Below are 13,555 nucleotides of genomic sequence, written 5' to 3' on the forward strand. Positions count from 1 at the left end.
CAGGGACCAAAACAGCCCGGATAAAGATAAGGAGGTTCGGTACCCAATACTCCCAGGGCACTCCCCTGACAAGTCTCACTGGAGTGGTTCACAGCCAAGTGTGAAGCGGTTGGGATGAAAATCAGCACCTCCAAATCTGAGACCATGGTCCTCAATCAGAAAAGGGTGGCGTGCCCTCTTCAGGTCGGAGATGAGAGTTCCAAGTATCTTGGGGTCTTGTTCACAACTGAGGGAAGAATGGAATGGGAGATCGACAGGCGGATCGGTGCAGCGTCTGCAGTGATGCGGGCTTTGTATCGCTCCATTGTGGTGAAGAAGGAGCTAAGCCGAAAGGCGAAGCTCTCAATTTACTGGTCGATCTACATTCCTATCCTCAACCATGGTCATGAGCTGTGGGTTATGACCGAAAAGAACAAGATCCCGGATACAAGTGGCCAAAATGAGTTTCCTCCGCAGGGTGTCCGGGCTCTCCCTTAGAGATAGGGTGAGAAGCTCGGTCATCCGGGAGGGGCTCAGAGTAGAGCCGCTGCTACTCCACATTGAGAGGAGCCAGATGAGGTGGCTTGGGCATCTGATTAGGATGGCTCCTAGATGCTTCCCTGGTGAGGTGTTCCAAGCACGTCCCACCGGGAGGAGACCCTGGGGATGACCCAGGACACGCTGGAGAGACTATGCCTCCCGGCCAGCCTGGGAATGCCTCGGGGTCCCCCTGGAGGAGCTGGATAAAGTGGCTGGGGAGAGGAAAGTCTGGGCTTCCCTGCTAAAGCTACTGCACACGCGACCCGACCTGGGATAAGGGGAAGAAAATGGATGGATGGATGGGCAAACCTGATGGTCTAGTGCGTGTGAGTGCTCATATATTGTATTTTCTGTCTGTGTCTCTCACTATGCTTGTATCTCAATCTCAGCCTCCTCACTCTCAGGATCGTCAGTTATCTCTTGTTCCTGCTCTGTGTCCGCTCTGTGAAAACCAATGTCCAAGTCCTTTGGCTCTCTCTCTGTGATCCTCTCAACTTGCCATTAGTTCTCTCCTCCCCATTATCCGGCTGTCTCAATGTCTGCCTCATTGTTATTTGTCGTTATGATGCAGAAATAGGACCAATTGTCTTATTTTTTGTTCATTTAGAACTATAGACAAAAAAACAATAGAGATAAATATCCGACATTTAGCAACCAAGTTGATACATAACTGCTTTGTTTTGTGTTGTGATAAGGTTAACTAACGTTAGCTAACAATGGGTTGATTGTGCCCCTCTTACAAAACCACTGGCCCCAGCCAGGCCAGCCTTAGTAAAATTGGTCTACAATCGCCACTGTGTACAAATGTTACTAAATAAACTATTGATATTTATGTTTGTATGAATTTGGATTACAATTGCAGTCTTACTAGTATAACAGATGAGAAGAACATCTATGGCTATCGTATTAAACAAGTACACAAGGGGGAGGGGTAGCAATATTACAATAAATGCAAACACATTGTTAATGTTGCCAAATGAAGAGAGCTTAAATTCAGTTAAGGTATCTGTGGTTCTGATACTGTACACTTCTTGAAAAAACACACATTGCTCATCAATTCTTCCCTCATGGGCGCCATCATTCAGGGGAACTCTCACCAGAGAAGAAGTTAACCACATTATTTCAAAGACGAGAGTGATTTTGTTCCACAGGCGGTGTGTATAAGGTGAGTCAGTGGTGTGATGTAAGGGTGACTGATGCACATTATAGGCGTGTAGCCTTTGGCTATTAGGCATAATGAAGAACTGGCGAAATTCGTTTGAATTGCTCAACATGTGTGGGTGAGCACTTGTCCAGTCTTGCAATCCTCACAACAAAGTTTCCCTATGTAACATTGAACTATGAAATGTAATACTGTATATCAAGAACACACTTACGAAATCATGTGAATGAAAAAACGTCATGTATTATATGACCAGTGATGTTACGAGGTACTTTATAAAAAAGATCTATCTATCTATCTATCCATCCATCCATCTAATTCAAATGATACCCATAACACAAGACACTTCAAATAATAGTTAAATAAGTGTTAGTATGTAAAATACAAAAAACAAATGAAACGATAACTGCAGAGAACATAGTGTGATCACGGCATGAATTTACTTTTTTAGATTTACTGACTTTGCAGTTGGCTGCATAGCTTTATCCAGAGCATGTATTTATCTGGGTTAGTTTTGGGGAAAAAAAATATTTTCTAGATAATTCCTTAACTTTCATTTAACATTATATTTAGGTGCAATGTACGTGAAGTTTAAGGTTATGAGACTGATATTGAGACAGAATCACTGAATTTTCCTGTATCAGAATCAGAATCATCTTTATTTGCCAAGTATGTCCAAAAAACACACAAGGAATTTGTCTCCGGTAGTTGGAGCCGATGTAGTATGACAACAGACAGTCAATTGACAGAGAACACTTTTGAGACATAAATACATTGACAAAAAATAACAGTCACTGAGCAATAAAGGGTTGCTACTTAACTGGTAATGCAGCTACATTTTATTTTATTTTTTTTTTTTTAATTAAGGTAGTAGCCCAAAGTAAGTTAATAAAAATTAAATACATTTTCTTTTTATTTAATAAATAATTACATTAGTGATTACTATGATTGTTACAATAACTTTGTTATAACTGATTTCCTTTTGAAGGGCATAGTTGTTGCCTGAACAGTAATAGCGAGACCATCATAGTGATACTGCCCGTACAAAACAACAGCATAATGGTGCCTTATACTAAGAGTGACGAACTGCTGTTTACTTTTAGTGCAGAACAATATAAACATGGTGGGTATGTCCATCTCTTTAGCATCCTAATTTCAATTCTGCTTTTATTTCTGCTGTTCCTCCACTGCGAGTCCAAATACAACCCACAAAGTACCCAGTGTCCATCCATTTCCTCTGTTATGTCATGAAAGCTTATCAAGGAAACGGTAAATGTGTGTTTGTGCCAAATAATTTTATCGGCAGATTTTGAAAACTGTGATAGATTTAACCATAGCGCAGGCTAAAAAGGAGGAGCCCCAAGATGCCATAGTTGCACGCTGCCATCTTGTACAAAATTGTTGGTAACCCTCTGTTAATGAAAGAAAACCCCACAATGATCACTAAAATAACTTGAAACTGACAAAAGTAATAATAAATAGAGGTTTACTGAAAATTAACAAATGAAAATTATGTATTTTCTTTTTTTTTGATCCAACAAAGTAATCTTAAAATGTAATCTAATGAAAATGGCCTGGACAAAAATGATAGTACTCTTCTTTTAATATTTGATTGCACAACTTTTTGAGGGTATCAGTGCAATCAAACAATTTCTTGAAGTCTGAATGAGAATTTAAGCATGTCTCGACAGATATTTTGGCCCACTATTCATGGACAAAGTACTCCAACCTTCTCAGGTTTGAAAGGTGCCTTCTCAAGACTGTACAGTATGTTTCAGCTTTTTTCACAGCTGTCCAATAGTATTTGGACGATACAGAATCGTTCCATGTTTTCTTCTGAGAAATTGTTGTTTTTCATTATGTGTGTTTGTGGCAAACAGGTCCTAGGTGAGGGACCAGACAAAGCACGGCTCAAAGACCCCTTATGATGACGACAAACAATGGACTGAGGTTTCCCTTGCCCGGACGTGGGTCACCGGGGCCCCCCTCTGGAGCCAGGCCTGGAGGTGGGGCTCGAAGGCGAGCGCCTGGTGGCCGGGTCTGCACCCATGGGGCTGGCCGGGCACAGCCCGAAAGGGTAACGTGGGTCCCCCTTCCCATGGGCTCACCACCTGTGGGAGGGGTCATAGAGGTCGGGTGTAGTGCGAGCCGGCCGGTGGCCGAAGGCAGGGACCTTGGCGATCCGATCCCCGGCTACAGAACCTGGCTCTAGGGACGTGAAATGTCACCTCTCTGGCAGGGAAGGAGCCCAAGCTGGTGTGTGAGGTCGAGAAGTTCCGACTAGATATAGTCGGACTCACCTCCACACACAGCTTGGGCTCTGGTACCAGTCCTCTCTTCCACTCTGGAGTTGCCCACGGTGAGAGGTGCCGAGCAGGTGTGGGTATACTTATTGCCCCCCGGCTCGGCGCCTATACGTTGGGATTCACCCCGGTGGACGAGAGCGGAGCCTCCCTCCTCCTTCGGGTGAGGGGACGGATCCTGACTGTTGTTTGTGCTTCACACTCGGCTGCGAACCGCTCGCAGCCGACTGTGAAGCGGTTGGGATGAAAATCAGCACCTCCAACTCTGAGACCATGGTCCTCAGTCTGAAAAGGGTGGTGTGCCCTCTCCAGGTCGGGGATTAGATCCTGCTCCAAGTGGAGGAGTTCAAGTATCTTGGGGTCTTGTTCACGAGTGAGGGAAGAATGGAACGGGAGATCGACAGGCGGATCGGTGCAGCACCTGCAGTGATGCGGACTTTGTATCGATCTGTTGTGGTAAAGAAGGACCTAAGACGAAAGGCGAAGCTCTCGATTTACCGGTCGATCTACGTTCCTACCCTCACCTATGGTCACGAGCTGTGGGCCGTGACCGAAAGAACAAGATCCCAGATACAAGCGGCCGAAATTAGTTTCCTCAGCATGGTGTCCGGGCTCTCCCTTAGAGATAGGGTGAGAAGCTCGGTCATCCGGGAGGATCTCAGAGTAAACCCGCTGCTCCTCCACATCGAGAGGAGCCAGATGAGGTGGCTGGGGCATCTGATTCGGATGCCTCCCAGACGCCTCCCTGGTGAGATGTTCCGGGCACGTCCCACCGGGAGGAGACCCGGGGGACGACCCAGGACACGCTGGAGAGACTACGTCCCTCAGCTGGCCTGGGAACGCCTCAGGATCCCCCCGGAAGAGCTGGATGAAGTGGCTGGGGAGAGGGAAGTCTGGGCATCCCTGCTAAAGCTACTGACCCAGCGACCGACCTCGGATAAGCGGTAGAAAATGGATGGATGGTGTGTTTGTGTCATTATTCTGTTGGAAGATCCATGATCTGCAAGTGTGACCAAGCTTTCTGACACTGTGCAGCACATTTTGCTCCAGAATGGCTTGTTAGTCATGAGATTTATTTGCACCCAGCACAGATTCAATACACCCTGTGCCAGATTTAGCAGAGCAGCCCCAGAACATAACTGAGCCTGTTAGGTACCGTGTTCTTTTCTTTCTACACATGACACTGGCAAAATTATTGGTACTCTATTATTTAAAAAAATAAAACCACAATCATCAGTAAAATAACTTGAAACTCATGAGACTACAATTTTTTTAAATACTAATTTTGACAAGCCACAATGCCAATATGCACATCCAAAACAACAACAAAAACATCTGAAATTTACCGCAAGCTGCTTTCTCAATTTATAAGTGTGCTAGAATATCCATGTTTGGGCAGACAGTGTATGGCAAATAACACAATACATCAAAGCTGTTGTTTTTGTTGCCTGAAATGTAAACACAGTCGCGCACCTTTGACTTCTATGGGAACGATGACCTTTCCAACATGGCCGCCAGGTATGCATATCGATTAGGCGGGAATGGCATATCTCGTGTTAATACCTATGCCCAATAGAAGACGTCGTGTGCTGTCATGTGACTGTCTTGTGTCGTTTGATTGGTGAACTAAAGTTAAACGTCACCAACGGTTACGTTGAATGGAGCAAACAGCGCCCAATACGAAAGTCGTAGTTTAAACAGATGATAATGATAAATAAGCAATAAATAAAAGTTTGAACTAAAAAATTAGCTCAGTACAGTGGACAACGAGTACTACATAATACCTTTTCAAAACTCAGATGCATTGCATGAATTCGTCCCATTTACAAGATTGAGCTCATGAGCGCCAATCCGTACATTTTAACACTGCCCGGCAGGGGGCAGGAAGTGCCGTAAGGAAGCCAAGGCTGTCAGAAACACACCAGAAGAAGTGGATACAACGCATGCGCGCCTTGAAACATTTTTATTTCAACTTGTGCGACTCCAAACCGGTAAGCGCGACAGTACACGCTTGCAAGGAGAGGAAATCAAACGAATTGGTGTGTTTTAGCCTTGGTAACGCGAAGGTGTGTCCATTTTGATTCCATACTTATGACCTCAGTCCACGTCACGTTATCAAGTTAGCGAAAACTTGCACGCCTAAACACGAAGGCTGTTCCACTGTTGAAAAAAAGAGAGTACTGTATGCTGTACGTTTCCATTGAGGTCAGCCGAATTATCTCCCATTTGCCACGTCAGTCTGTTTGTATGTTAATTTGCATTTTCGTGTTTTAAATTAATAATATTTGGCCTGGCAATATCTACCTTCAGCTGTGCGTCTGTCAAAGTGGATGTCGGCTAGTTGCATTTGATGAAACGAGACAGATAAGACCAATACAGGAGGCTATGTCCTCAGTGGTAATGTCGTTGGTATAATGGTCTTTTTTTCCCCCAATCAAAAATATATCGATAAGCTGCATACATGGAAATGCATGGAAATACTCACAGCCTTTTTTCTATGGGAGCGTTCGCCGTGTCGTCACCAAATGATCACGTGGTGTCTCGGTTGGCAGAAAGCCTATGGAAGTCAAGAGCCCACCACGAGTTATCGGGTTATTCACGCTTATTTCCGGTAATTAATAAACTGTAGTGTCGTGTTGCGTTATAGACTGTACATACAGCTGGTCAACGAATGATTCTTAGAGCTTTTACGGCATCCCAAAGACTGTGAAGCTCATTGAAAGCTTACGTGCACCCACACTAGGTCACACAACTGGAACGATACTGAGCGACCATGTTTGCTTTCGGCACTTTCGATAGTAATGGTAAGACACTTTGTCATAACTTGTTTTGCATAGGTGTGAATGTGAGTGTGAATCGTTGCTTGTTTCTATGTGCACTGCGATTGGCTGGCGACCAGTTCAGGGTGTACCACACCTCTCGCCCGAAGAGAGGTGGGATAAGCGGTACAGAAAATTGATGGATGATTTTTTTTAAAATCAGTGATAATGACAGTGAAATATGCATATTTCAGGGGACGTTTATTTTGAAATGCAACATAAGATTTGGATGGGACCTCTTTTAGTGGAGACCTGGGTGGTGTAGTGTCCCCCAGACCGGACTGGTTTGACAATACCTAATAGATTTTTAAAAATGATTTCTTGAAATCAGTGGTAGTGATTGAGAAATATCCCAACCCAATGGTTGTTTGTTTATATGTGCCTTGCAATTGGTTGGCGATCAGTTCAGGGTGAACCCCGCCTCTCGCCCGACAATAGCTGGGATAGGCTCAAGCACGCTCGTGACCCCAGTGAGGCTAAGTGGTACAGAAAATGGATGGATGGATGCCCATATTTAATTATATTTGGCACAAACAAACAAGACAAATCTCACATGAGGTGATAAGTGGCATCTCACTATTAAATTAGTGATGCCTCTGTTCCTTTTGGTGATATCTTACCTCTGAAGTAGGCCTACTATCGTATACAAATTACAAATGGATATGAGCCTTATGCAAATACACGTCACGTATGGCGATGTTTCGCCCTCTGAACATTTTCGAATCAACAATTGAAACTGCGGTCAAGCCAGTTTCCACTCGAAAAGAAGAAATCAAGCCAAACGCCCCTAATTTTGTTCATATTAGGCATTACGGTAATAAGTCGCCAACTAGCAGCGAAAGCCACCATCAAAATAAAAGCCTACTAATAATAGACCTACAGGGATGTCAATGTTTCGGATTTAAAATACTTTAAAATACTATTTAATACTTGTATTAAATATGATCTCTGTTATAATGCAACCAGAAATGTGACCAGCAAGGTTAATTCGAATCTTGAGATGCATTAAAAAATAGTTTATTTGATATCTGCATCCATGACTGCAAGTATATAATTAAAAACTAAATAAACTAAATCGCAAGACCAGTCCAGATCTGTGGGACATTAGACCACCAAGGACTCCACTAAAAGAGGTTTGATAAAGAGCTGATATTGTATTTCAAAATAAAAGTCCCCTGAAATCTGTGTATTTTGCTGTCTGATTTAAAAAAAAAAAAAAAAAAAAAAAATCTATTCCATATCGTCACTGTCATTGCCACTGATGAAGAAAAATCATTTTTAAAAATCCTTTCGGTGTCGCAACCAGTCCAGTTTTGGGGGACAACACTACACCACCTCAGGTCTCGATCAAAAGAGGTCCCATCCAAATCTGATGCTGGATTTCAAAATAAAAGACCCCTGAATTCTGCATATTTTGCTGTCACTACCACTGCTTTCAATAAATCATTAAAAAAAACTATTAGGTATCGCAACACCAGTCCAGTTCTGGGGGACACTACACCATCCAGGTCTCCACTAAAATAGGTCCCATCCAATTCTTATGTTGCATTTCAAAATAAAGGTCCCCTGAAATATGCATATTTCACTGTCATTATCACTGATTTTAAAAAAAAAATCATCCATCAATCCATCCATCCATTTTCTGTACCGCTTATCCCACCTCTCTTCGGGCGAGAGGTGTGGTACACCCTGAACTGGTCGCCAGCCAATCGCAGGGCACATAGAAACAAACAACGATTCACACTCACATTCACACCTATGGGCAATTTAGAGTCTTCAATTAACCTACCATGCATGTTTTTGGAATGTGGGAGGAACCCGGAGAAATCCCACGCAGGCACGGGGAGAATGCCACACAGGCAGGGCTCCGAATTTGAGCTCTGGTTCTCAGAACTGTGAGGCAGATGTGCTAACCAGTCAGTCACCGTGCCGCCAAAAAAACATTTTAAAAAAATCTATTAAGTATCACATCGCAATACCAGTCCAGTTCTGGGGGACACTACACCACCCAGAGTCTCCAATGTATATGGAAGAAAGACATCCATTTAAACAAAAATACAAATCTTTACCAAACTTTTGGTTGAGACCTGGAGTCATCTAGTGCAGTGATTCTCAACAGGTGGGTCGGGACCCAAAAGTGGGTCATGGATTCATTGTAGGTGGGTAGCGGACAGATAGGAAACAAATGTTAGGGTCCTTGGTTTGTAACGGTATGGCCATATGACACAAATACTGTATTTACTCTAATTAGGACTACTGTGATAGTGTGTTTGTTTAAAATATGATACAGTATACATATTTTGAAAGGCAATTTATTAACAATACATTTTCTTTATTGAATTATATAAAATTGGGTCACGACTTAGTGACAATGGGAAAATGTAGGTCCTAGGGTGACAACATTTTTGAACCACTGGTCTAGTGTCCTCCAGAACTGGAATGGACTAGTGTTCCCAAAATGATTAAAACAATTTTTTTTTAAATCAACAGGACTTACGATACCGAAATTATTATTTTTATTGCTGTCGAGCGATTACATTTTTTTGAACTAATTAATCGCACAATTAGCCGTACTTAATCGTGATTAATCACATTTTTCTACATTTATTATTTTTTAGGAAGCTTGTAAAAGATATTGAATACTAGATACAATGAATAAAATCTTGCATTTAATGTAAAATCATCCAAAAAAAAAAGTATATTTATATCCGAAAACTGTTTTAATAGTTTTCTTAGATCCTTGAATACAATTCTTCTGTAAAATACAGCTGGTGAACAAAACAATCAAAAATGACTCAGCTTCACAGGCATATTTCTTATATTCTTCTCATAGAAACAGCTCTCAAAACTTCTTGCTTGCAGGTTTAGTTCTGCCCGCGAGCGTCACAGTCCAGCAAGCAGCATTGATTTGCGAGGAGGCCCCGTGGAGGCAATTTGAGCAGGCTATTTTGCGCTGAGATGGTACGCCAAAGATGTACAACTAATTGGTATTTGAATTTGGCTTTGAAAAGTGTGTAAATTACTCACTCCAACAAGCGTCAAGCAAGTAAAACTGAAAGTAAAACGACCTGTAGTCCGTGTTTGTCCATCGTCGCACCAGTGACGCCTCTAAATTTGTCTGCACAGGTGAGCAGAGGTTAGAGGCCTCCACAGGAAGTAAATAACCGAGTTAATTTTGTTTCACGCTTTAAGTACAGGAAGTCCTCGATTTAAGAACGAGTTTCGTTCCTACGCTGGCGACGTAACCCGAATTTCCGCGTAAGTTGGATTTTACCGTTCAAGTCAAAATTTATGTCGAAATACTGCTGTTACGGCTATTGTCCCACGTGATTGTGACAGCAAGCTCATTCTGTGTGGGCGTGTGTGTCGATGTGTGAGTGAGACGGGACTGTGAAGGAGGAAGGAGTGCGCGCAGGTGCGAGTGTGTACAGTGGCAAGTGTAGTGACGGCGACCGGGGAAGAGTAGCGATTAACGGAGGACCCGTTGACGTTGAATGTGCAGAGGAGCTAATAAAGCCATTAAAGCAGCAAATCTGTGCTTTATGCCTTTATTGTTGCCGCCACCCAGCTCAGCTGTGTAACGAGAGAAAGGAGTTAACCCCTCAGCACTGGAGAAGGCGTCTCCCCTGCGTCTCCCCACCACGGTCAGGTGACCGTAGCAGGAAAGGTTAACACTTCGTATAAAGAAACTAAAATACATTAAAATAAAAAAAATAAGATGCTGTACTTACCATTACTGCTGAGAGTGTGAAAAAAGGAGGGTGAAAAAGGCAAATATACTCCCAGCGTACAAACGCAGACAAGCACTATGCACTAGCTAAGCAGAAACACTACAGTGCTGGGGACAAAATGGCGGACGAGGCACAGGTGTCGTAAAGTTGAAACGTCGTAGGTCGAGTACGTCGTAACTCGAGGACTTCCTGTAATTTAAATTTATCTCCAAAGTTAACGCTTTAAGTTTGACAGACCTATTTATTTTAAAGATTTTTTTAAAAATCAGGGGTAATGAAAGTGAAATATGCAGAATTCAGGGGACTTTTATTTTGAAATGCAACATCACATTTGGATGGGACCTGTTTTGGTGGAGACCTGGGTTGGTATAGTGTCACCCAGGACTGGACTAGTGTTCCGAAACTAATAGATTTTTTTTGATTATGTATTTATTATTATTTTTAAATCAATGGTAATGACAGTGAATTATGCATATTCAAGGGGACTTTTATTTTGAAATGCAACATTAGATTTGTATGGGGCCACTTTTGGTGGAGACCTGAGGTGGTCTAGTGTCCCCCAGAACTGGACTGGTGTTGCGATACCAAAAATATATTTTTTTAATTATTTATTGAAATCAGTGGTAGTGATTACGAAATATGCAGAATCAGGGTACTTTTTATTTTGAAATGCAACATCAGATTTGGAAGGGACCTCTTTTGGCAGAGACCTGGGGTAGTGTAGTGTCACCCAGAACTGTGTGTTTGTGTGTGTGTGTGTATGTATGTGTATATATATATATATATATATATATATATATACACACACACACACCAAATGTTTTTTTTCTGTTAAATCGTGTGTAAACCACTGAATGTGAATGTTTTCCCACAGCAAATGTCATCATTGTGTGGCACCAACAATGGCGACCAAGATACAGGTCAAAACTCAGCAGAAAAAGAGGTAAATATAATTTGACAGAAAAAACAAGGAATGAGGAGGAATTTGTCATAAATGGTGCTGTAAAATGCAGTAAATGGAGGTGGGTGGGGGGAACCACATAGAAGTATGTATCATTTCTTCTTGTAAAAAGGACAAAAGTTTGACAAAAGACAATTTTATTGTAACCTAACCCTCTAAATATTTTTTTAAGAGACAGAAATCAATGTTGCAGCGTTGGAACATTTTCTAAAACATTGTCTCTCTGTAATGTGTTGTGAACTTTATTTGGGGGGTGGGGGGGGGTTGTAGTGTGTCACCTGTGATGATGATACAGACTTAGGTTACAGGATTCAGGAGCCATTTTTCCAGCTGCTACTACTAATACAACTATTATTATTACTACTATTGGTGTACTGGCATTTTGGGATACTGGCACGTTGTGCTGTTGGCACTTTGCGGATCCATTGAATAGAATTGCGCACAGCACCTTTCAGATTTATATTCTCGTAAAACGGTATATCATTTCATTCCACTTCACAATTAATTGCAGCACAACAGCGTGGTGTACAGCATGTTGCCACGACAACAGCATGAGACAATATGGAAAGCTTTGAATAACTTCTTATCTTCAATATGTTTAAATGAGACACCCAAAGTTTAAAGTCGATCGGACAAAATCTGTAGGAGTTCATAAAAATATGCCGGCTGTAAAAGTGGACAAAATAGGTCAGAATTTCTTTGAGATTAAATTAAAAATGGGGGACTTCCTATTGGGTTTAGGGTATGGCTCCAGAAAATATTTTTTTGTAGGTCTTGGGCTCTTACATATGCCTCCCAGTTTTTGGTAAACCTACGTGAAACATACAGCCGGGGCTGCTTTGTTCAAATTTTGTAGTGAGCGCTACTGAGCCATTTTTAAAAAACTGCAAAATAAACCTATAAAATATTGAATTCTTTGGCAGGCTTGTGTGTGCAAAGCTTCATGAGTTTGCATGCTTGTTTCGACCCTCAAAACAGCGTTGGTTTCTTGCCGAATAGCACGGTGAACAGCATATCATCAGCCGTGACAGCGATATACGAAACGAAAAGCTTTCATCTGCAATATGTTTAGATGAGACATCCAAAATTTGAAGTCGATCGGATAAAATCTTTAGGAGAAGTTCGTCAAAATATGATGGCTGTTAAAGGGGAAAAATAGGTCAGAATTTGAAAGTAAATAAAAAATATCAGACTTCCTGTTGGATTTAAGGTATGGCTCCAAGACACTTTTTTGCAGGTCACGGGCTGTTCCATATGCCTCCCAATTTTGGTAGACCGAGGTGAAACGTGAAGCTGGGGCTGTAAATATTTATAAATATGTATTTAATAAAATAATCCTACTAATAATAATAAATAATGTAATATATTTATAAATATTTGCCAGCCTCTCTGTGTGTAAAGTTTCATGAGTTTGCATGCATGTTTAGACTCTCAAAACAGTGTTGGTTTCTTGGCGAACAGGATGGCGCCACGGCAAGAGCATTATACCAAATGAAAAGCTGTTGATAACTTTTTATCTTCAACATCTTTAGATGAAGGCAGCACGGTGAGGGCTGGTTAGCACATCTGCCTCACAGTTATGAGTACCGGGGTTCAAATCCCGGCCCCGCCTGTGTGGAGTTTGCATGTTCCCCCCATGCCTGCGCGGGTTTTCTCCGGGCACTCCGGTTTCCTCCCACATCCATGGGATCGGCTCCAGCACGCCCGTGACCCTGAACTGGTCGCCAGCCAAACGCAGGGCACATAGAAACAAACAACCATTCACACTCCCATTCACAGATACGGGTAATTTAGAGTCTTCAATCAACCTACCACGCATGTTTTTGGGATGTGGGAGGAAGTCTGAGTACCCGGAGAAAACCCACGCAGGCACGGGGAGAACATGCAAACTCCAGACAGGTGAGGCCAGGATTTTAACCCCAGTCCTCAGAACTGTGAGGCAGATGTGCTAACCAGTCGTTCACCGTGCCGCATCAGTGTCTACAATAAAGTCAATTAAAAGAAGATAATGAGGATTCTTACATGCATATTTTTGAAATGTGGGAGGAAATACCAAGGAG

The 13,555-nt window shown here is 42.3% G+C and overlaps 1 protein-coding gene across 6 annotated transcripts in view; it reads left to right on the top strand.

Annotated features, from left to right (window-relative positions):
• Positions 1–5,920: 5,920 nt before the first annotated feature.
• Positions 5,921–13,555, top strand: part of apip (APAF1 interacting protein) — a 29,733-nt gene continuing 22,098 nt past the window's right edge. The window contains exons 1-2 of one of the 6 annotated variants that reach the window (XM_061670243.1): positions 5,921–5,975; positions 11,409–11,477. In XM_061670243.1, the coding sequence (XP_061526227.1) occupies positions 5,928–5,975; positions 11,409–11,477 (117 nt within the window). In that variant the 5' untranslated portion in view covers positions 5,921–5,927. The other 5 variants (XM_061670245.1, XM_061670244.1, XM_061670248.1 and 2 more) reach the window with 5 other exon arrangements.

The sequence above is a fragment of the Phycodurus eques genome, chromosome 2 (genome assembly GCF_024500275.1).
Source record: "Phycodurus eques isolate BA_2022a chromosome 2, UOR_Pequ_1.1, whole genome shotgun sequence".
NCBI lineage: Eukaryota > Metazoa > Chordata > Actinopteri > Syngnathiformes > Syngnathidae > Phycodurus > Phycodurus eques.